At 40.2% G+C, this 20,460-nt stretch overlaps 2 protein-coding genes across 2 annotated transcripts; both read right to left on the bottom strand.

Moving 5' to 3' along the window:
* Positions 1-1,800: 1,800 nt before the first annotated feature.
* LOC123375099 (heat shock 70 kDa protein 14) lies at positions 1,801-20,216 on the bottom strand. Its single transcript, XM_045025738.1, has 14 exons — positions 20,070-20,216; positions 18,126-18,206; positions 17,959-18,041; positions 16,439-16,487; positions 15,281-15,374; positions 15,081-15,171; positions 13,075-13,179; positions 11,990-12,151; positions 10,272-10,427; positions 8,390-8,492; positions 6,301-6,516; positions 5,591-5,764; positions 2,682-2,752; positions 1,801-2,332 (listed from the first exon to the last, which is right to left on the bottom strand). The coding sequence occupies exons 1-14, from the start codon at positions 20,124-20,126 to the stop codon at positions 2,254-2,256; spliced, it is 1,521 nt and encodes a 506-aa protein (XP_044881673.1). The 5' UTR covers positions 20,127-20,216; the 3' UTR covers positions 1,801-2,253.
* On the bottom strand, positions 4,838-5,307 carry LOC123375108 (40S ribosomal protein S15a-like). The gene has a single exon (XM_045025750.1). The coding sequence runs from the start codon at positions 5,271-5,273 to the stop codon at positions 4,881-4,883; it is 393 nt and encodes a 130-aa protein (XP_044881685.1). The 5' UTR covers positions 5,274-5,307; the 3' UTR covers positions 4,838-4,880.
* Positions 20,217-20,460: the final 244 nt, after the last annotated feature.

The following is a 20,460-nucleotide window of genomic DNA, read 5'->3' as shown; positions in this document are numbered from 1 at the left end:
TGCAGCCCTGCCCCAAGGAGCACACTCCCTTCAGTCAGACGCTTGCTAGCCTCAAGCTTGGTAGTCTGCAACTCTGGGTCTGGGCAGGGTGGTACTCTGTGCTTCTGGTTCCTGGTAAGGACCAAGCCATTCTGGGCACCATCTGGCCAGTCATCCAGATCATTTCCCAGGAACACCTTCGCAGGTCCTATATCCCAGTCTGTGTGCACTCCTCCTTGGTACCCCATTACAGGTACATCCTCACTATAGGCACCTTAACTGAGGGTCCAAACTCCTCCTCAGGATTATTCATTGGGCACAAACTGATCTGGGTCCACCACTTTGGGCCTTGGCAGTATCACCTCAGCATCGGTGTCCCAGTACCCCAGACTCTTTTCCCACCTCTATCATCCCCTTTCACCTCTTATGGGGATGATAAAGTGATTATGCCCCAGAGTCTGCTCTGTGTACACCCTGTGAATTGGATACACTGGTGCATGAGAGTTAAGACCAGAGGCCTGACCTTCACACTCCCCGAATGGAATAGCCTGGCTTGGAAGCCACCAAACCCCCCACCCCCACCACCCTCGTGCCACAAATATGCTGTCAGCCCTGGTTCCAAGAGGATCTGAGTGACAGAGGCAGCAGCATAGCATCCTCAAGACCCACTTCCCCTTCCAGCAGGGTGTCCTCATGAGCAGGTTTCTCACTGACAAATTTGAAGTGGTGGGAGTTGAAGCTGAGCGCAAAGGAGCAAGCAGACTGAGGAGGAACCACTTGACCATGGGAATCAGCAAAAGCACCAAGGGAAGCAGAGAAAGTAGCAGAGGGGCAACAGGACCTATAGAAGGGTAAGAGGAGAAAGACCTCGCGATGCTAAATTCCCGCAGGGAGCCTAGATACCAAATTGTTGCCCCAGTTTAAGAAAGGGGTGGACATAGATGCCTACCTCACAGGCTTTAAAAAGACCTGCAATTTGTATATGGTTGACCCTGTAGACTAGCTCCGCTGTCTCACCCCCTCAATCCCAAAGCTTTAGAGGCATACAGCCAGATAGATGAGTTGATACTGGGGATTCTGAATAGTTCAAAAAAGGCTCTACTCCTTATGTTTGATCTGACACCTGAGGTTTATAGGGAAAAGTTTTGAGGTATGCAAGATACCCAGAGGTTCAGTCAAGGAGGCAGTAATGTAGCATGACCTACCCTGGAGGAAGAGTAAGATCCCTTAGGGATCTGGCACACTGAAGGATTCCTCCTAGAGACTCTTCCAAAGCTGTGGACATAGCACCGATCCTGTGTATCCATGACACTGTTATCCCTGTTTTACAGATGGGAACGCATCAGTGAGTTTCAGAGACTTACCTATGGACAGATGGGAAGTCTGTGACAAAGCAGGGAATTGAGTGTGGGTCTCAAGTCTTATACTAGCACCATAAGCACTAGATCATCCTTCCTCTACAATCCTTATATTTGTAGCCCTTTATTGTCAAGGTGAAGTACTACTGCATCAATCAGAGTTATAAAACTTTAAACGTTTAACATTTATCCTACTTGAATTGAATTGGTACTGATCTGAAATCAATGTGAACTGGTATCATTGAAAATTGCTGGTGCTCAGCCTCTCTAAACTTGGATCCCAAGTACTGTAAAAATTATACTTGTCTGGTTAACTCAATTATTATACCCACTGTACTCTTTAAGCAGCAAAACACATCAAAGTTTCTATCCACCATAAATCAAGTAGTGCTCTGAATTTACCGTATTAGGTTTGAGAAATCTGTCTGCATCCATGCCATTAAGTATAGTGGGCATCAACAGGTATATAAAACCATATTTTATTGCTATTCCATAAGTAAATAAATACACACAAATGTCTTCCCTCATACAGGTTTTCCACAGAGTGATCACAACGCCATTTGACATTAGCTTGAACAGTGAAACCTGCACTCAGGACTCCCAACTCCAAAAGGGATCACACCTTTCCAGTCTTTAGAAGCAGTTTCATTACTGAAGTTTTGGTACAAGTTGGTACAAACTTTACAGACCCATGACAGGTGACTGATTTTTGCTTGTTCACTGGTTGGCTGTTTATGATTGATGTATCAACAGTTCCAAAAGGGTCTATATCTCAAAATAAATAACAGCATTTCAGCACCAAATCTTTTATCTAATTTATTCCAGTCTGCAATGGCTCATTAAAAGTATTTAAAACAAACATACACCCATCCATTAGGGAAACAAGCCAACCAAAAAAGGCTCCTTTCAAATGAAACTATGATGCCACTTCAACAGTGATGACTTCACATTTTCCTGTATCTTGATCTGTGCAGGTAACATGTAAGGATCCATCCCTAAGCAAGAGAAAAATAAATATTTACATATTGTACACCAGAAGTCTTGAAAATATATCTCAACAAAGCATGTATGAAAATTTTATTTAGGGACATCAAGAATCAACATTAACATTGCTTTTGGGGAAGGCAGAAAAAGATAAACCAAAGATTCGCCACAAATTCATTCCCTTGTTGCAAGAGCCCCACAAATAATTAACTGCTGTTCTTTCTTAGAGAGAAAATAAATATAATCAATTCTCAGATGAAGTTCAGCAGCAGAAAAAAGGTCTATTTCTCTCAAATGTAGTTTTCATAGGCACTCAGTGAGTTAATGCACAGACAAGGAAATATTTTGGATTTCTGGTACCTTTTCATAGTGAGAACAGTTAATATGTCATGAAGACCACCTTCCTTTTTATCTAAATCCTGGAGTACAATCTGTTAAAAAAAAAAGGCTAAAGTTGATTATATGCACTGATACAAAGTAAGCTAAGCACATGAACATACCTAGTGTGCAAATTCCAGAAATACATTAGTCCAGGGATCGGCAACCTTTCAGAAGTGGTGTGCCGAATCTTCATTTATTCACTCTAATTTAAGGTTTTGCGTGCTGGTAATACATGTTAACATTTTTAGAAGGTCTCTTTCTATAAGTCTATAATATATAACTAAACTACTGTTGTATGTAAAGTAAATAAGGTTTTTAAAATGTTTAAGAAGCTTCATTTAAAATTAAATTAAAATGCAGAGCCCCCCAGACTGGTGGCCAAGACCCTGGCAGTCTGAGTGCCACTGAAAATCAGCTCGTGTGCCGCCTTCGGCACCTGTGCCATAGGTTGCCTACCCCTGCATTAGTCGTTAGGAATGAAATCCCTTGCTCTAACTTTCTAGGCCACTGCTCACTTGCCTATTCTGCTGCTGTCTCTCGAAAGTCTAGAATTTTAAAACAAGAACCTAAACTCAGCTGACAAATTGGAAAACAGTCTGATAAAATTCAGTAAAGACAAATAAAAATACTACACTCAGGAAGGAATAATCAGTTACCCAAATACAAAATGGGAAATGACTGCCTAGGAAGGAGTACTGCAGAAAAGGATCTGGGGGTTACAGTGGATCACAAACTAAAGATGAATCAACAATGTATATTTTTTGCTAAAAAAGAGAACATCATTCTGGGATGTATTAGCAGGAGTGTTGAATGCAAGACACGAGAAGTAATTCTTCTACTCTACTCAGCACTGATAAGGCCTCCCCTGGAGAACTGTGTCCAGTTCTGGGCACCACACTTCAGGAAAGATGTGGACAAAGTCCAGAGGAAAGCAATAAAAATGACTATTTTTTTAAAACGTCAAAAAAACAAAAGAAAACCCATGACCTATAAGGAAAGTTTGAAGAAAAAAAAAAGGGGGGGGGGTTGTTTAGTCTGGAGAAGAGAAGACTGACCAGTCTTCAAGTAGGTAAGAAAATGGTGATAAATTATTGTCCTGTTCTCTGGATAAGGAGTAGTAGTAACGGGCTTAATTTGCAGCAAGGGATATTTATCTTACACATTAAGAAAAACTTCCTAACTAAGGGCAGTTAAGCACTGGAACATATTACCTAGGGAGGTTGTAGAATCTCTGTCACCGGAGGTTTCATGAACAGGTTAAACAAACACCTGTCAGGCACACTACTGCCTAAGTGCAAGGGACTGGACTAGATGACCTACTGAGGTCCCTTCCAGTCCTACATTTCTGTGATTTTAACTCTCCTAAATGGAGGTGACCAAATCACAAGTACTGCATTTTCCAAAAATAATCAAAATTGTATATGCTGTAATTAAGCTGAATGTTATTTATTCTGTTCAGAATTTATTACTGGTAATTTAAGATACAAGGTAGGTTGCAAATCAGTAAGTCCATGTGTATGTGCAAGAAGGGTTCTACTCTTCTGTTAAGGTCACTTCATGTAAAGGTAGCTCCTTGAAATGGGAAAGACTATGCAAGGTCTGATCCTGAAAGGGGCAGCACACCTTCAACTCCCTTTAACTTCAGTATCAGTTGAGCATGCTCACCACCTCTTTTGATCAGGTCCTAAAATACTCACTATGCGAACTTCAGAATACTCTCATTCCCAAAACCTCAAGTTATGGAAAACCTTTGTCTTTGTCTACTAAGTGGTATGAAAGTACCTCCGGCTAGAGGTGATCAGCACTGTGCAGACTGCAGACCAACTAAAGTGTGCTTTTAGGAGGAGGCGGCATTTCTTCAGGGATTCTGTTGATTTGCAGCCAAGTGCTCTATCCACTAAGCTAACATTGAATCCTCACCACTACTCATTCAGGGAGTATTAGATGTACCTGACTGATTTTTAACTTCTCTAAATCAGAAGTATATGCTACATGGTACTCTATTGTGTTTGTTTTTCAAAGCAGTAATTGAAACTAAGATCCTATCCAATCTAGGTGGACTTAAATAGATCCTATAGCACTCTGTGTGTTATTTACCCCACCATTCCTGGCCAAAAAAGTTCTCTCTCCTAATTTACCATTGTGAGGTAAGTTATTAGTATGCCTCTTTTACAAGTTTTAGAAAAAGAATCCCAGGATTTTGCCTCCTGTGTGTTTTCGCCTTGCTTCCTCATGGTCCATGATGCCAGCGGAAGTTGTCAGCACTATGTACCCAAACTGACGTGACGGCAAAAGGTTGTTCTGCCACTTTTCCAGGTCCTTCAACTGAACATCAAATCTGGGACTGATCACAACACACTTGTTCAGTCTGCCTGTCAGATTAACAACAATTTTCCCAGCTCTGTGATCATCAATGATCTCAAATTCACCAATGTAACCATGCTTCATCATCACAGTTAAAAACCGCACGATTACTTTAGAGCACGGTCTAATGAGAACTTGACGTTTTCCACGTTTCTCTGCATTGTTGATGCTCTTAAGGGCATCGGCCAGAACATTCATGCGCACCATGATGCCGGTGCAGCAAGACTGCTGGGCTGGTTGCTTGCTGCATTTCAGCAGTGCTCATTTATAAACAGCTTGCAAAGCACTTGCAGGATTCTTCAGCCTGATAAAGGTGCTAGGTAAAGGTAGAATTCCTTTTTTAAAAAATACTTTGCTTGGAAACTCAGTATGATCTGTTCATGGGAATTATTTAAAGGCAATTTCTAGTGAGACTGGTGTAGGGACTACCACTCCTCCCAACAAAAAGTCTGTTCTTGTACATCCACTGAATTTCCAAATAATTCACAGCAAGAATTTTATATTAACTTCTTGTATGTACTCACCTGTGCAAATTTGCCTTCCTCTTTTGCAGGACTTTTCCCTAGAGACTCATACAGTTCAAGACATACAGAGGAATTATTTCCCGGGGCAAGTAGCGTGTGCTGCCTTCGTGCTGGCAAGGGAGTTCCCGATGGAAACAGCACTGTGAATTTGTCAGTCCCCGATTCATCTACACCCTAACAAACAAGAAAAGTTTGCATGAACTTTACAGAAGGGGTTCAAATGTAAAGACATTAGTCTATAGCTTTATCCAGCTCTACTCAATGAGAGTTAAGCTAGTGAAAACTGATTTTTAATTATCAGATGGCTACATACAGTGGTCACTGCTTCAAAGTATAATTGAAGCATTAATACTCACAATTAAGGCAAATGCTGCAGCATGGTAGTATTTACAGCATTTCCTATTGCAGCTATAAAAAATACTGCACACGGAATGGTAAATTCAGCTATTATAGCATAAGAAGGATTTGATCCAAAGCCCAATGAAATCAATAGCAGTATGTCTATTGATTTTGATAGGCTATGGATCAGGCCCTACATGTTGACTTATTTAGTAGGAAGTTGCAATGTAATTGCTAGTGCTAGAATGGTTATTGGAGACTACCACCCCTGTAAATCAATGAATACGACATTTCCAAGTGAGTCACCACCAATATTGATCCATTTTTGCATTAGTGGAGCACAAAAGTTTCAATATTAAACTGAGACTTACCTTAACTAGAATATCTTTGGTAGAACACTCAATAGATAGTGCCTCCTCCTCTAATGAGAGGTTCTCTTTCCCTACTAAGATCCCTGCTTCTGTGGCTGCCCCAATGGGAATGACCTCATCTGGTGTGATAGAATTCAGCAACTCCACAGCTGGGAAAAGGTCTTTAATCAGCTGTTGTAGCTTTGGGATTCGAGCAGACCCACCACATAGAACTACCTAGAAAATATTATTCCTTAGTGACTTCAGAACTTTTACAGAATGTAAGTGAACATGGAGCTACACTGTGGAAGGTTAAATTGCTCTGCAATGTTTAATGCTCTATGGCCCATTGTATAAAAAACACACAGAAATGCTACAAGAAAAAAAAACAACATTATTTTTCCCTGACCTCTGGATCCTTAGCATTTGTCTTAAAAGAAAGGCAGCTTGCAAGCATGAAATCATTTCTGGAGAAGGCATCCTATTGTATCAGTCAGCTAGCTAAAAAACAGCATTCCATACAGGAAAAAAAAAAAAACATTGTTAAAGAGCCTCTTAAACCGCCCCCCCCCCCCCCAAATACAACAACCCTGTCTTAGCTGAGGCCAACCAGACCTGGAAATGAAGGAAAAAATCGTGACAGACAACTATTTACATAAAACAGAGCTCAGGAGTTTTACTGCAAGGTAAAAGCAGAACATTTATCAAAAATGTTCACTTTTAAAAGACACTTCACTTAACATTCCCCTTTTATTCATTGAATTTAGTTTCCTTTTAAAAAATTTAATGTTGCAATTTTCACTTTGTTTTGTGTTGACTCCTCTACTCACCATTTCCTGTTAGAAATTTCTTTTAAACACACTATGCTCAGTTCAGACTTGTAGGCACCATTTTAAGTGAGCTTTTCACAGCTTTCAAACCCCTGTGGGATACTTTGATGTGTTCTTTTGCCTGCAGTTCCCATTCAAGGATCAGTTCCCACTGTGCTAAGAGGATCTGTTAGTTATTGCAGAACTTTATATCTTAGATGCCATCCCTTCTCTATCCTATCACTGAAACTAAACAGATGTCACATGTGCAACACGGACTATGGAAATCCCAGTGGCATGCAATAGTATCCTTTGTGCTGAATAACTGAAATACTTACTGGCCTCAACTATTCTGCAATATTACTGTAATTTATCTTGAGTTCTGCAAGCAGAGTTACAATATAAATGTGCAAATCTAAAAAAAATATTTTTTTTTACTACTATTACATACTTTACATACATACATATGTACTTTACATACCTCTCCATCTTTAAGACATTTTTAACTCTAACTAAACAGCTCATATTTTTGTGATTTGGGTAAATATCAACCCAATTTAATGGGCCAATGAGGCAGAGGTTAAGTGATTTACTCAATCAAAAAGTGAATTTCAGAGATGAGCGAGAACTCAGGAGTTCCTTTAAAGACATGCGAAAAAGCCCCTCTCACACATTCAGAGCACAATCCAATTCCTGATGAAGACAAATGTAAAATTCCACAGACTTCAGTGGGTGTTGGAACAGACTTTTAGCCCTCAGTTATATGATGTACATGGTTTAAGTTTTAAGAATGTTTAAAAACCTAAAATAAACCTATGAAATCACTAGTTATAATAAATCTCCAAGTATAAAATATTTTTGATAGACAACATTTTAGATAAGGTTAGTACAGTACCTGTCCCAGCTTAGGCATATAAAACACAACATTAAAAAAATCATATAACTGATTTTAGTTTCCTTGAATTGATCAAGGATTTGTTACCAATGTGCTACATAGATGAAAAGGGCAGTTAAACTATAAGGCTTTAGTCATCCTTTAATTTTTATAAACCCAAAGTCTTGCGTTTTAGGTTCTTCCCTTAATGTGAACACAACACCCCTCAGCAATAAGAGCTACACACACGCAGAGGGTAAAGTGTACCTTTAACTATCATGACATTTAGCAGCCAGAAAATGCTTCACATACAATGATATACTTTGAGCTCCAGAAATTAACAGCTATTGGCTAATTTCTTGTTAATATATTCCCCAGGTGTTCTTCCAAATGAGTTCATAAACATCCTGAGAATAAAGACTGTTACCTTGTTAATGTCATCTGCTGTAAATCCAACTTGTTGCAAGAGTTTTTTAATTGCTTCTACACATTTATTAAAAAGTGGAGAACAAATCAGTTCAAATCTGGCCCTGTTTAGCAAAACAGAGAGAAAATGCTAAGTAAACAACAAATACAATCTCTCACCCATTGGAAGAATCAGCAGTTAAAATGGAAGAGAAAGATATTTTCCACCACATACTCTGTTTCCATAGCCATGAACTGGTAGGATTAAGTAACAGCAGGAGCAATGTACTGGTGTGAAAGAGTCTCAGAAGTGTTATGGCTTCACAAATATACCAAGAAAGCTGTGGATTCAACTTGGATTTTGTTTTTGTGAAGAACAGCCGAAAAAAATGCAGCAGTTTAGACATACAAAAAAACCCTGGTTTTGTCCCACTCAAAGTTTCACCAATACACATTAATCCTGATGAGATAATGTGGTGGAGAAAGTGCCTGCATGCTATGAACTCCATCAGTGGCAGTACACCAGTAGAGAATTACAGGGCCAGTTTTTCCTCCTATAAAGACATACCCCAGATGGTCCACAGAAAACAGTCTCCATATGCAAGTTGTGGGGTGCAACAAGGTGGTGAGACAAAGTGGAAAAATTGAATTTTGATTTTTAATCTGAAGATGCATTGAAACACTAGAACACTGTTTCACCTCTGTAGATAAAAGTAAGAAGAATTCTTAAGAATTAACTGTCAACCTCTCGCTTTATGTTCACAAGCAAGTAGACTGTGGACCCGAATGTGTTTTACTACCTTTAATCAGGGCTTGAGAATACTGCTCGCCAAAGGTGACCAGGGAAGTTCTATGTGGTCGAAAGGTATATAATGAATCACTTTCATTAAAACAAAATATTAGTCCATAATGCTGAACTAGAGCAATCCAAACTGTTTTTTCTTAAATCTGCAGATGGATCTCTCCTTTGTCTCTGCTACTGCGGTGGGGTTTTTTTGTTTTTATTTTTAAATTTGTTTTTATACCAGGCTGCAGCAGCAAAATGGAACTGCTGCTATTCAGTTAAGAAACTGTCAAGCATCCTATTTTTATTCAGTTTCTACTGCCAACTGGGAAAGCAATGAGCAGTAGCAGAATTCACAGAGGATGACAATCTGCCTCCAAAGGGAGAGAGGGAAAAAAAAAAAAAAAAAAAAAAAGCAAGCCTCCAGGGAGGGGTAGAGTAGTATAAACAGTCCATTCTCACACCAGAGAACTGAGGAGGGGTGAAGGGAGAGAAAGTTTCTGCCCCTCTCAGCAAAAGAGATAAAACTTACTCTGTGCAGGGTCTTGGAACGGAACAGCTGGTACAAATCCCAGCTCCCTACACCTCTCACTAATCAGGGCTCCCTATATACTTTTCTTTGATATCTAGCTCTGGCCAGCAGGTCTCTGGTAAAGTTTTCAAGCCCCATCTTCAATAAAGTCAGATGCTATGTCATTATGCTATATTAGGGCTAGTCATCTTTCAAGTAAAAGTCTGGAAAGTAGTGCCTAAGGAAAAAAGGTGAAATTCTGCTCCCAAACGTATACCTAAATTCTGGGGCACCTTTTCAAACGTCAACAGTCAGAACCTGCAATGCAATGCTAGAAGCCTTCCTTAGTACTCAGAGCCCAATTCTTGCAGCCTTTACTCATCTGACACTAAAGCCAACGGAACTATTCACATAAGCAGAGACTTCTAGATATTGCAGGAATGCGCGATCAAAAACCCAGTTTTCATCTTCAGTACTCCCCTGCCACTGAAATTAAATTCCCCCCCCCCCCCCAACACACCCAAAAAACAAAATCAAAATTGAAATATAATCCTAGAAATCAGTCATAATAAAAATATCAAAAGTAATTTCAAAAAGGATCACCCTTACCTGGACACATTACAATCAAAATCCAGACCATCATATAATGAGTCTACAAAACAGTTTGAACTTCCCAAGGTTGACAAAGAGTGCTTTGCAACATCAGCACTGTTCATTAGCTTCATCATAGCTCTGGAATTTCCTTTTATATCATGTTTATAAGATCTGTATTAGAAAGAAGTCTTCAGGGTGACTGAGAAACTGTTTTAGACATAATACATTAGACATTAATGCTTTCAAGAGGTTAGTATTAAAGTGGCTCCTTTCCCCATTCTTCAGTAAATTATTCTTGTAATGCCCCACTGAATGACATTCAACATGTACAAAGCAAAATTTCTGCTTCAAATTCAAGCAAAGGACACATTCTACAGTGCTATTTGGGGAAAGCCAGGAATTAGTGTTTTAACAAGTACAGATTTCATCAGTCTCTCCTCAGAACAATCTCCTAACCTAAATGAATGTAATATGGGAAAAAGATCCCTGAAGCTAATCAATTTAAAGTTCAATTATCAGGGTTGTTACAAGAAACAGAAGAACATTAAACAGAAGTTGTGACAACCTCATCCAAAAGATCTCAAAGCATTCTATAAACTTGACTAAGTGATTAAGAACAATATATAGCAATTGCTTCACCAACTTCTTAATACAAGCTGCCATTATTTAAAACCAAAACAAAACACTCCAACAGCCCAGAGCTGGAATGAGACAGCTTGTTTAAAAAAAAAAAAAAAAAAAAGCTTACAGCAACACTGCACACCAGTTTGAGTCAGAAAATGAATGTTATCCATCTGAAACTTAGAATTCACCCTATCCTACTTTTGCTGAAGTGCATGGGATTATTAGTCAATATTTATATGGTGGTAGCACCTAGAACAGGGGTTCTCAAACTGGGCGTCGGGACCCCTCAGGGGGTCACAAGGTTATTACATGAGGGGGGTTGTGAGTTGTGAGCCCCCACCCCAAACCCCACTTTGCCTCCAGCATTTATAACAGTGTTAATATATTTAAAAGTGTTTTTAAATTATAAGGGGGTGTCACACTTAAGAGGCTTGCTTTGTGAAAGGGGTCACCAGTACAAAAGTTTGAGAACCACTGACCTAGAACCTTCAACCGGGTGGAGGTTCCTACCATGCAAGGCACCTCACTAACAGCAAATGACAGTCCCTGCCCTGAAGAGCTTAATTTACAACCTGGAAGATCATAATTGGTGAGAACATTGGTTTTACATCTTATCTAGAAGATGGCACATCCAGAAGCATGGTGCCCACTGATTTAGTATTGTCTCAGAGTAACGAGCAACATCCCTTCCAACACAGCTTATTTCGACAACGGGGCATTGCAGAGAATTTTTAAAAAGGTAGTCCTCCTTTTGGTTTTACATCTTATCTAGAAGATGGCACATCCAGAAGCATGGTGCCCACTGATTTAGTATTGTCTCAGAGTAACGAGCAACATCCCTTCCAACACAGCTTATTTCGACAACGGGGCATTGCAGAGAATTTTTAAAAAGGTAGTCCTCCTTTAGTTTTTACATCTTATCTATAATATGGAACATCCAGAAGCATGGTGCCCACTGATTTAGTATTGTCTCAGAGTAACGAGCAACATCCCTTCCAACACAGCTTATTTCGACAACGGGGCATTGCAGAGAATTTTTAAAAAGGTAGTCCTCCTAACATTAATAGCAATGTATGTTTTTCTGTAGCTGTAAAATATTCAGCACTTACCTCTGAAATTCAGAAGCTAAATGTTGTGCTAAGGCTTCTGTGAAACAGACACCACCTATACTATCATCTGTGTTTGTGGCAAGAACACGATATATTCCACTATTTACTTCTATAACTGTAACAGAGAGCGATGTTCCTCCAAGCTTAAAAACCAACACATTGCTGCCAGGTTAAAAAAAACAAAATAAAAACACCTGAAAACTAGATCAGTAAAATATAAACATTTACTCATACTCATTTTTTTCTAACTAAACACATACACACAATATAAAGTAAGTTTTTTAAATTGCTTGTCAATAACATTTGATTGGAAGTACTGAAATATATACATCTATCATATCTATGGCTATTATTTTACCGTATTCCCCCAAGAAATAGAATAGTTGATAGCATGCTTACAAGTAGCAAGCCGCCTATGACTAAACAGAGCATAACTGGGAACCAACATTTACTTGCCGTTACGAGCCCTAGTTATACTTACAGCAGGATAGAAAATGGACGCCTAGGCAGATCTCAACTTTTTAATTTTGTCCAGCACTTGAACACTCAGGTAATAGAAGTTACATATATTAACTTAAAATTTGGATAGAACAGTAACATGTTTACTATTGCCATGACTTCCATAACAAATTGACTTACATTTTGGTTTTTATTTTCAAGTTAAGTAGGCATGGTCTTTTGTCAATCCAATCACAGCTCACTACTGAGCAAGACTTAATTTTTGTACATATTTTTCTCCATATCCAGTGTAGCACAGTATGGGTTTTTAATTATGGTTATCAGTTCAAAGTCATGTAAGTAATTTAAAACAAATCTGTATTGAAAATGAAGGCTATAAAAACTTTTCAAATTCCAATGACAAACTTTAATGTTAACTATAATATTGTGTACCCTGGGCATTTCCTAGCAAAGTTATGATTTTTGCATTTATTTTTATGAGAATACAATGACATCTCCCCATTTTTATAGTAATCATAAAGCCTTAATAATTACACCACTATTGTTTATCAAACCTCCAGTTTTCAAGCAACCACAGTTAAATCTATTTTAAAAAGCACACATGAAATAAGATAAAAGCATTTTACCTTTTCCCAGCGGGTGAATCTTGTCCAATTCCATATGCCAAGAGAGCTGCAGATGGCTCATGAATTAATCTCAGAACATTAAATCCAGCTGCCCCAGCTGCTTGCCTGTGATAAGACACACCACAGCTAAAGGTCTGCATTTCATGTACTGTAACGGTACATATTAGTGAGGCCTCATCAATGCACATATATCACAGAGCCATGTTACCCGGATATAATATGATATTTTCAAGGTTTTGACCTAGTCAAGGAACACTATTAAAAGTCCTGTCTACAATGCAAATTGTTACTGCCTTAATTGTATATATGAAGTGTCAAGGAAAAATGTATTGTAATGCATTAGAGTCTCTGACCCAAAATATAACAAAGTGAAATTGGCTGTTTTATTTGACAGCAGAAGTTTTAACTTTAAGAACAAAATCTAACTGATAACATTCCAGAAAAAATCCCCATCAACTGTTCTGAGCACTGATATAGCAGGAAAGTTTGGTTTTGTATCTGATCCAAACCACCTTGACTGCTTCAAAAAAAAAAAAAAAAATCTCTTGAAAATTCAATGTCTCTGAAACTCCTACAATTCATCTCTTCCAAGTAAAAGTCTATTACCTTTATGCTTGAAACAGAAGTACAGTTCTAAGTCATTTTGACACACTCCAATATGCATCTTGTAATAGCCATTGAACTAATTTAGCCTCTCTCAGATTAACTGGCGAGTTCGAAATGTTCTGAGTAGCACTAAAACCTCAGAAGCGCTTTGCTCAACGACTCTTAAAAACCATTCGCTGGTTTAAGACTCACAATGCTTACTGTCCAAAGGGATTTTTAATAGATATCTGGCATCTAATTTTTTTTTTTTAATCTAAAAGCTGGAGCATTTCAACTTATAGTAAAATACTTTGTTTTTTTTAAATGACTTGTACTTGTGTAATATAAAAAGGAGTGACAGCCCTGGAGAGAGAACCCCTACAAGAATAAACAGTGGTACAGCAAGTGGCCCTGTATTGTCCCGCCAGCATGCTTCAAACCTAGCATGGTGGGATAAGAGTTCAGTCTCCATACTCATACAGCATCTAACCTCCCTGGTAAGATCGCCCATAAAGGTGCTATTTGGTGCCAACTGTAATGCTCAGATTTGTGATGTAAAAACTTAAGGAGGAACAGCACCAATGTCATTTGCATTTCAAGTGGAACACAACAGTCACCAGGTGATAAAACCTCTGGGGTGAAGTCTTTTCTATTGAAGTCAGTAGCAAAACTCCCACTATCTTCAACATGGCCAGGATTCTACCCCTGGTTATTACCGGTGTGTAATAACCAAATTCAAATTACCAAATTTGAACCAGCAAACTAGGGTTCCAATCCTGTAACTATCAGAGGGGTAGCCGTGTTAGTCTGGATCTGTAAAAGTGGCAAAGAGTTCTGTGGCACCTTATAGACTAACAAATGTATTGGAGCATGAGCTTTCATGGGTGAATACCCACTTCGTCGGATGCATGCGTACAATCCTGTAATCGTTAGTGGACGATCAGACTGCTACACCTGTGAAGGCTCCATAGATGCACAGCAACCTGCCCATGCACTATTAGTTACAGGATTGGGATCCAGATATGGAAGTCTCCATATCCCATCAGTAGGGCCTTACCAAATTCTCATCCATGAAAAACGCATCAAGGAACATGAAATCTGGTCTTTTGTGTGCTTTTACCCTATACTATACATATTTCACGGGGGAGACCAGCATTTCTCAAATGGGGGGTCCTGACCCAATGTGAAGCTTGTGTGTGTGAACCTTATGATACCCCCTCCTCCCCCAACTCCCTTTTGGGTCAGGAGCCCTACAAATACAACACCGTGAAATTTCAATTTAAATAGCTGAAATCATGACATTTACAGTTTTTAAAATCCTAGGACCACAACACTGACCAAAACAGACCATGAATTTGGTAGGGCCCTACCCATCAGCAATCCCCCTGCATCTAAGTGAAAAGAGAAGTCATTCTTCTTACCCAAGGGCATTTTTCTGGTTCTCTCCAAACTCAAATGGTACAGTAATAACCACATCATTGACATCGGAACCCAACGCAGACTGAGCAGTTTCTGTTTACAAACAGAGGCAGAACATGTTGATTAAAATATTACTATTTTAAAAAGGTGGCTTAATATAGCGAAGGTGTTGATAACTTTTAAAGTTTTACTCCCTATTTACCTTTCATTTTACTGAATATGAGTTTTGCAACTTCTTCCGGGCAAACAAGTTTGTTATCTATTTCATACTGGAGTTTTCCATTCTTCTCAGTGACCTAGGAATAAAGCCAACATATGTGCATGTGAAATGGTAAGACTCATTTTGTTTGTAATGAAAATTAATGTTTATGTCAAATTTGGTTTCCATTCCCAGAAAAGAAAACTAGACCAGGGAAACATTTTCATGTTTGTATTTAGCTCAAATGGTATGAAGGCTCCCCAACAGATTTGACCAAGGAGGGGCTCATAAAGATGTCTTACATTATCCAGGCCTGAATCAAGAAGCCAGGCCCATGGCACATAACATTTAAACACAAGGGCAAAAACCCTTAAGGATCTGGACCTCAAACATCACGGAAATGTTGGAGAATGTTTGCCTAAGACACAATTTCTCCCAGGCATACAGGGAGGACTTTGAGACCCCCATATTATCTTGTTTTTGCCCCAATTTACATAAATTTATCAAGATGGGCGGTCAAGGATTAACACAACCTGGCTGTCACTCCTCTGGGAGGAAGGAGGTGAGGCAAGGGCTGGATACAGGGCAGTTGATCGTTGATCTGTTACTCAGACTCTCCCACGCCTGTGAGCTCCTGAGATAGAGATCAGGCCAGTATCTTGATTTAATAAAGTTTTCTTTTCATCTTTCTTTGCAACAAAGCTTTCTTGTAGCAAGGATAATGTGGTCTTAAGATTCAGTAATGTGGTTGCTTGCGTAATAAACATTTTTAATTTCATGCTTCCTATGCTGAGCGTTTTCTGCATTTATTTATAATGTTTTTAAAAAGATGGTTACTATTCTCTTTGACTGCATTAAAGAATCACCCTCTCTGGAGTTCTCCTTCAGACATATTACCCAAGGGAGAACCCACATATAATGGATGGCTCTAACTCCACAAGAGAGAGACAAATAGAGGGTTTGAAGCAGAATATAGCAAAACCTCTCTTGTTAAAAAAGAAGTTTCTATCACACATGGTGTCCTGTAGAGCTTCAGATTGTGCCATATGGGTCTGATCACTAAGACACTGTAATGAGGTGTTTATGATATTAAAATAAATGATGGAATCAATGCAGATTTTTTCAGCTCTAGGGAGAAAAAAGAAATTGGATCATACTTACTGGACATTTGCTTTCTGCAATATATTTCTCAGCTTGTGGGTCACCAGGGCTGTCAAAGCAAATTAAGAGTGATAATTTTGCAGGTGGCATTGGATGTGTGGTTCTGCCTATCTAGCTGTTTATTTTTTCAGCTTATGACACTCAGTCTATGTGGTCCACTTGTATTTTATTTATTTTAGTCAAAACTCCTGTTGCAATTACTATTAATAAACAGCAGGTCTGGGGCTCCACCCTTGTCATGGAAAAACCCAAGAGAAAGGGGCAACTTTTCTAAGGCTTTATCTACACTGGAACTGTGTCGGCAAAACTTTTGTCATTCAGGGGTGTTTAAAAAAAACACCACACAACACCCCCGAACGACAAAAGTTTTACCGACGAAAAGCACCGGTGTGAACAGTGCTTTGTCATCAGGAGTGCTTTGCTCAGCTACATTGCGCACCTTTTAGCAGCACAGCTGTGTCGCTAAAAGGTGCGGAGCGCAGACAAAGCCTAAATTACATTTTAAAAAAAGAAAAGAAAGTGCACCCTGGAAAAATATCTGTAACTTCTTATTTACTTAATGCTACCCTCATGGATAAAAAATACAATCTGAACAATTAACAGTACCTTCTGCATTCAACATGATTTTTATTTCAGGACCATATTTCAATATAATTTTTGTTATATCAATTGTAAATAATCATAGCAGTTACAAGCTGATTAACTTATTCTAAAAGATGAGTGAAAGTTTAACTGTTAAAATTCGACACCAGAAGGAAAATAAAATAAAAATCAGACTATACACAGGTAGATTCTCTCATTCAACCTGCCATAAAGAATTTTAATTTATTTTTAATTTGTTACAAATCTTTCTTGTTGACTTATTTGTCACCTCTCTGATTACACGGTTGGGTATTTTATTAGGCAGGATTAAAACCAAATAAAGTAGAACTTTGATAATTTGCAATGATGAATGAGTCTTGTGTTCACTGTAGTTCACAAGATGTTCTTTGTTAATTTCTGGATTTACTTGTACTTTACTTTAAATTCAAAGTAATAATTCAGTAAATGCACTGCAGCATATTTTAACCTTTGTAACATTTTCTGCATACAAATACAGAAGTCTTGGCAATAAGAGCCCTCACTACAGTTGACAAGTAGCCCAAACCCACCATTATTTTGGGCAAATTATGAAGTGTGAGGATTACCTATTGGCAAAGTCTTATTCTAGTTTGATTCTGCAAACAAATGCAGGCAAAGAATATTCAAAGTCTCTAACTTCTTATTCCACAGTTCATTAAAGAAAGGAAACTACCAGAAACAATTTTTGGGATGTAGTGACCTCTCTTATCAAAGCCAGATTATTAAATTGATTAACCTTTAGATCTTAAATTATATATATCATTAGCAGACCAGCTTTAGTGAGAAGACTTGTGAACAGATATGAGTTAAATAAGCATTTGCTATTTACATCCCCAAATTGTAATATACATACACACACTCCTTAAATGAAATATTTTCTTTCGTATCTATTCACTTACCTTCTCCCAAGAATCTGCTTTACTTTCACTACTGTATTTGCAATATTTCTTACTCTACTTTGTTTTGCTGCCAAACCAACAACCTGCAAAATGGAAAAGAAATTATGAAATGAAAAATGGACATTCCTCTCTGCCGAAAACTGCTACAGTGAGAGAAAAAAAATTACCTCTTCATTTTTTGAGTAAGCAACAACAGCTGGCGTGACTCTATCACCTGCATCATTGGCAACCACATCTGCACGGCCATCCTAAAAACAAATATACCATCCAAAGGTAGAGAGAAGTCATTCAGTGAAATATTAACATACCTACCTTAGCAATGAAATATGTAGCATCAACGTTTATTACCAAACACAGCCAATGGTGCCAATTAAAAACCTGTGCTCTATGAGTGAGTTTAGTATTTCATCATTCCATCCTGCAGAGCAAGATACTCTATTGGGAACATAAGAACGGCCATAGTGGGTCAGACCAAAGGTCCATCTAGACCAGTATCCTGTCTTCAGACAGTGGCCAATGCCAGGTGCCCCAGAGGGCATTAATAGAACAAGTAATCATCAAGTGATCCATCTCCTGTCGCCCATTCTCAGTTTCTGGCAAACAGAGGCTAAGGGACACTATCCCTGCCTATCCTGGCTAATAGCCATTGATGGACCTATCCTCCATGAACTTATGAAGTTCTTTCTTGAACTCTGTTATAGTCTTTGTCTTCACAACATCCTCTGGCAGAGTTCCAAAGACTGACTGTGCATTGTGTGAAAAAATACTTCCTTTTGTTTGTTTTAAACCTGCTGCTTATTAATTTCATTTGGTGACCCCTAGTTCTTGTGTTATGAGGAGTAAGTAACACTTGCTTATTTACTTTCTCCACACCAGTCATGATTATACAGACCTCAATCATATTCCCCGCCTCCCCCGAGTCATCTTTTCTAAGCTGAAAAGTCCCAGTCTTATTAATTTCTCCTCATATGGCAGCCATTCCATACGCCTAATCATTTTTGTTACCCCTTTCAGAACCTTTTCCAATTCCAATATATCAGGGATCGGCAACCTTTAGCACGCAGCCCGCCAGGGTAAGCACCCTGGCAGGCCGGGCCAGTTTGTTTACCTGCTGCATCCACAGATTCGGCAGTTTGCGGCTCCCACTGGCTGCAGTTTATCACTCTAGGCCAATGGGGGCAGCGGGAAGCGGCGGCCAACACATCCCTTGGCCTGCGCCGCTTCCTGCGGCCCCCATTGGCCTGGTACGGCGAACCGCAGCCAGTGGAAACTGCGATCAGCCGAACCTGTGGATGCAGCAGGTAAACAAACTGGCCCGGCCCTCCATGCTGCTTACCCTGTCGGGCCATGTGCCAAAGGTTGCTGATCCCTATAATATATCATGTTTCACATCGGGCAACCACATTTGCACGCAGTATTTAGGATGTGGGCGTACCATTGATTTATATAGAAGCAATATGATATTTTCTGTCTTATTATCTATCCCTCTGTTCATGATTCCCAACATTCTGGGTTTTTTTCTTTTTTTTTTGCCTGTTGCTGCACATTGAGCGGATGTTTTCAGAGAACTATCTACAATGACTCCAAAATCTTTTTCTTGAGCGTTACCAGTTAAATGCCTCCACTGAACAGCTAACAGCAACCGACTGACGCCAGAACTGCTTTTTGTCACATTGTGAGGCCAGCGTGAGGTGCCCCGTACGGCCCGGTCCCGCCCAGAGAACTGCCCCCAGGTGCCCCCGTGTAACGCGGGTCCCAGAGACACCAAGGGAGGGAGGGAGAATCCGTCACGTCCCTCGCTGGGCTGTCCAGGGGTTAGTCAGCCCGGGCCCCTGACTGTGCCGCACACGCACCGTGGCCACAGGGGTCCTGCCAACGGTGGCCCCGGCACCCCGCCCCCCACAGCAGCACCGGAGATGGCTCCGCCCCCCCTAGGGTGACCAGACAGCAAGTGTGAAAAATCAGGACGGGGGTGGGGGGTAATAGGAGCCTATATAAGAAAAAGACCCAAAAATCGGGACTGTCCCTATAAAATCGGGACATCTGGTCACCCTAGCCCCCCCAGCGGCTGGTTCGGGGGCAAGGCCCCCAGCCCCCCCAGCGCGGCCCACCTTATACACGGCCACAGAGGCGCAGGTGCAACCCAAGTGGACGCCTATGGCCGCCATCAGCCCCTTACTCCGCGCCGCCGCAGCTTTCCCCTCCCACAATGCACCGCGACGCCGTCCGCGCCAATCCTGCGCGGCCGCTCGCCCGCCCTGCCAATCACATTCCGCCTCTGCTCCCCGGCGAGCCTATCGTTAGGACCAATCCCAGAGACAGGGTCAGATTTCTCCCTCGTGCTTCCGGGGACGGACCCGGCGGCTAACCGCCAATGAAAAATCGAGCGGTGTTTGTCGTCACCGAGCGTAGCAACCCAGGCACTTTTTCCCTCCCGGCAGCCGCGCCCGGGAGGAGGGAAGGGGGCGGGGTCACTCGGCCGGGTCTCGTCTCGTGCCAGGC

Source organism: Mauremys mutica, chromosome 1 (assembly GCF_020497125.1).
Source record: "Mauremys mutica isolate MM-2020 ecotype Southern chromosome 1, ASM2049712v1, whole genome shotgun sequence".
Taxonomy (NCBI): Eukaryota; Metazoa; Chordata; order Testudines; family Geoemydidae; genus Mauremys; species Mauremys mutica.
Note: the sequence above shows the minus strand (reverse complement) of the source record. Positions and strands in the feature narration are given on the sequence as shown.

Bases quoted from the DNA above. Each gene is read 5' to 3' on its own strand.
- LOC123375108 (XM_045025750.1), bottom strand. From the start codon at position 5,273: ATGGTGCGCATGAATGTTCTGGCCGATGCCCTTAAGAGCATCAACAAT.
- LOC123375099 (XM_045025738.1), bottom strand. From the start codon at position 20,126: ATGGCGGCCATAGGCGTCCACTTGGGTTGCACCTGCGCCTCTGTGGCC. The intron at 8,493-10,271 runs GTAAGGGTGATC...TTTGCTAAACAG, and splicing joins TTTGATTGTAATGTGTCCAG to GGCCAGATTTGAACTGATTT. The intron at 2,333-2,681 runs GTACCAGAAATC...TCTCTTGCTTAG, and splicing joins ACTGTTCTCACTATGAAAAG to GGATGGATCCTTACATGTTA.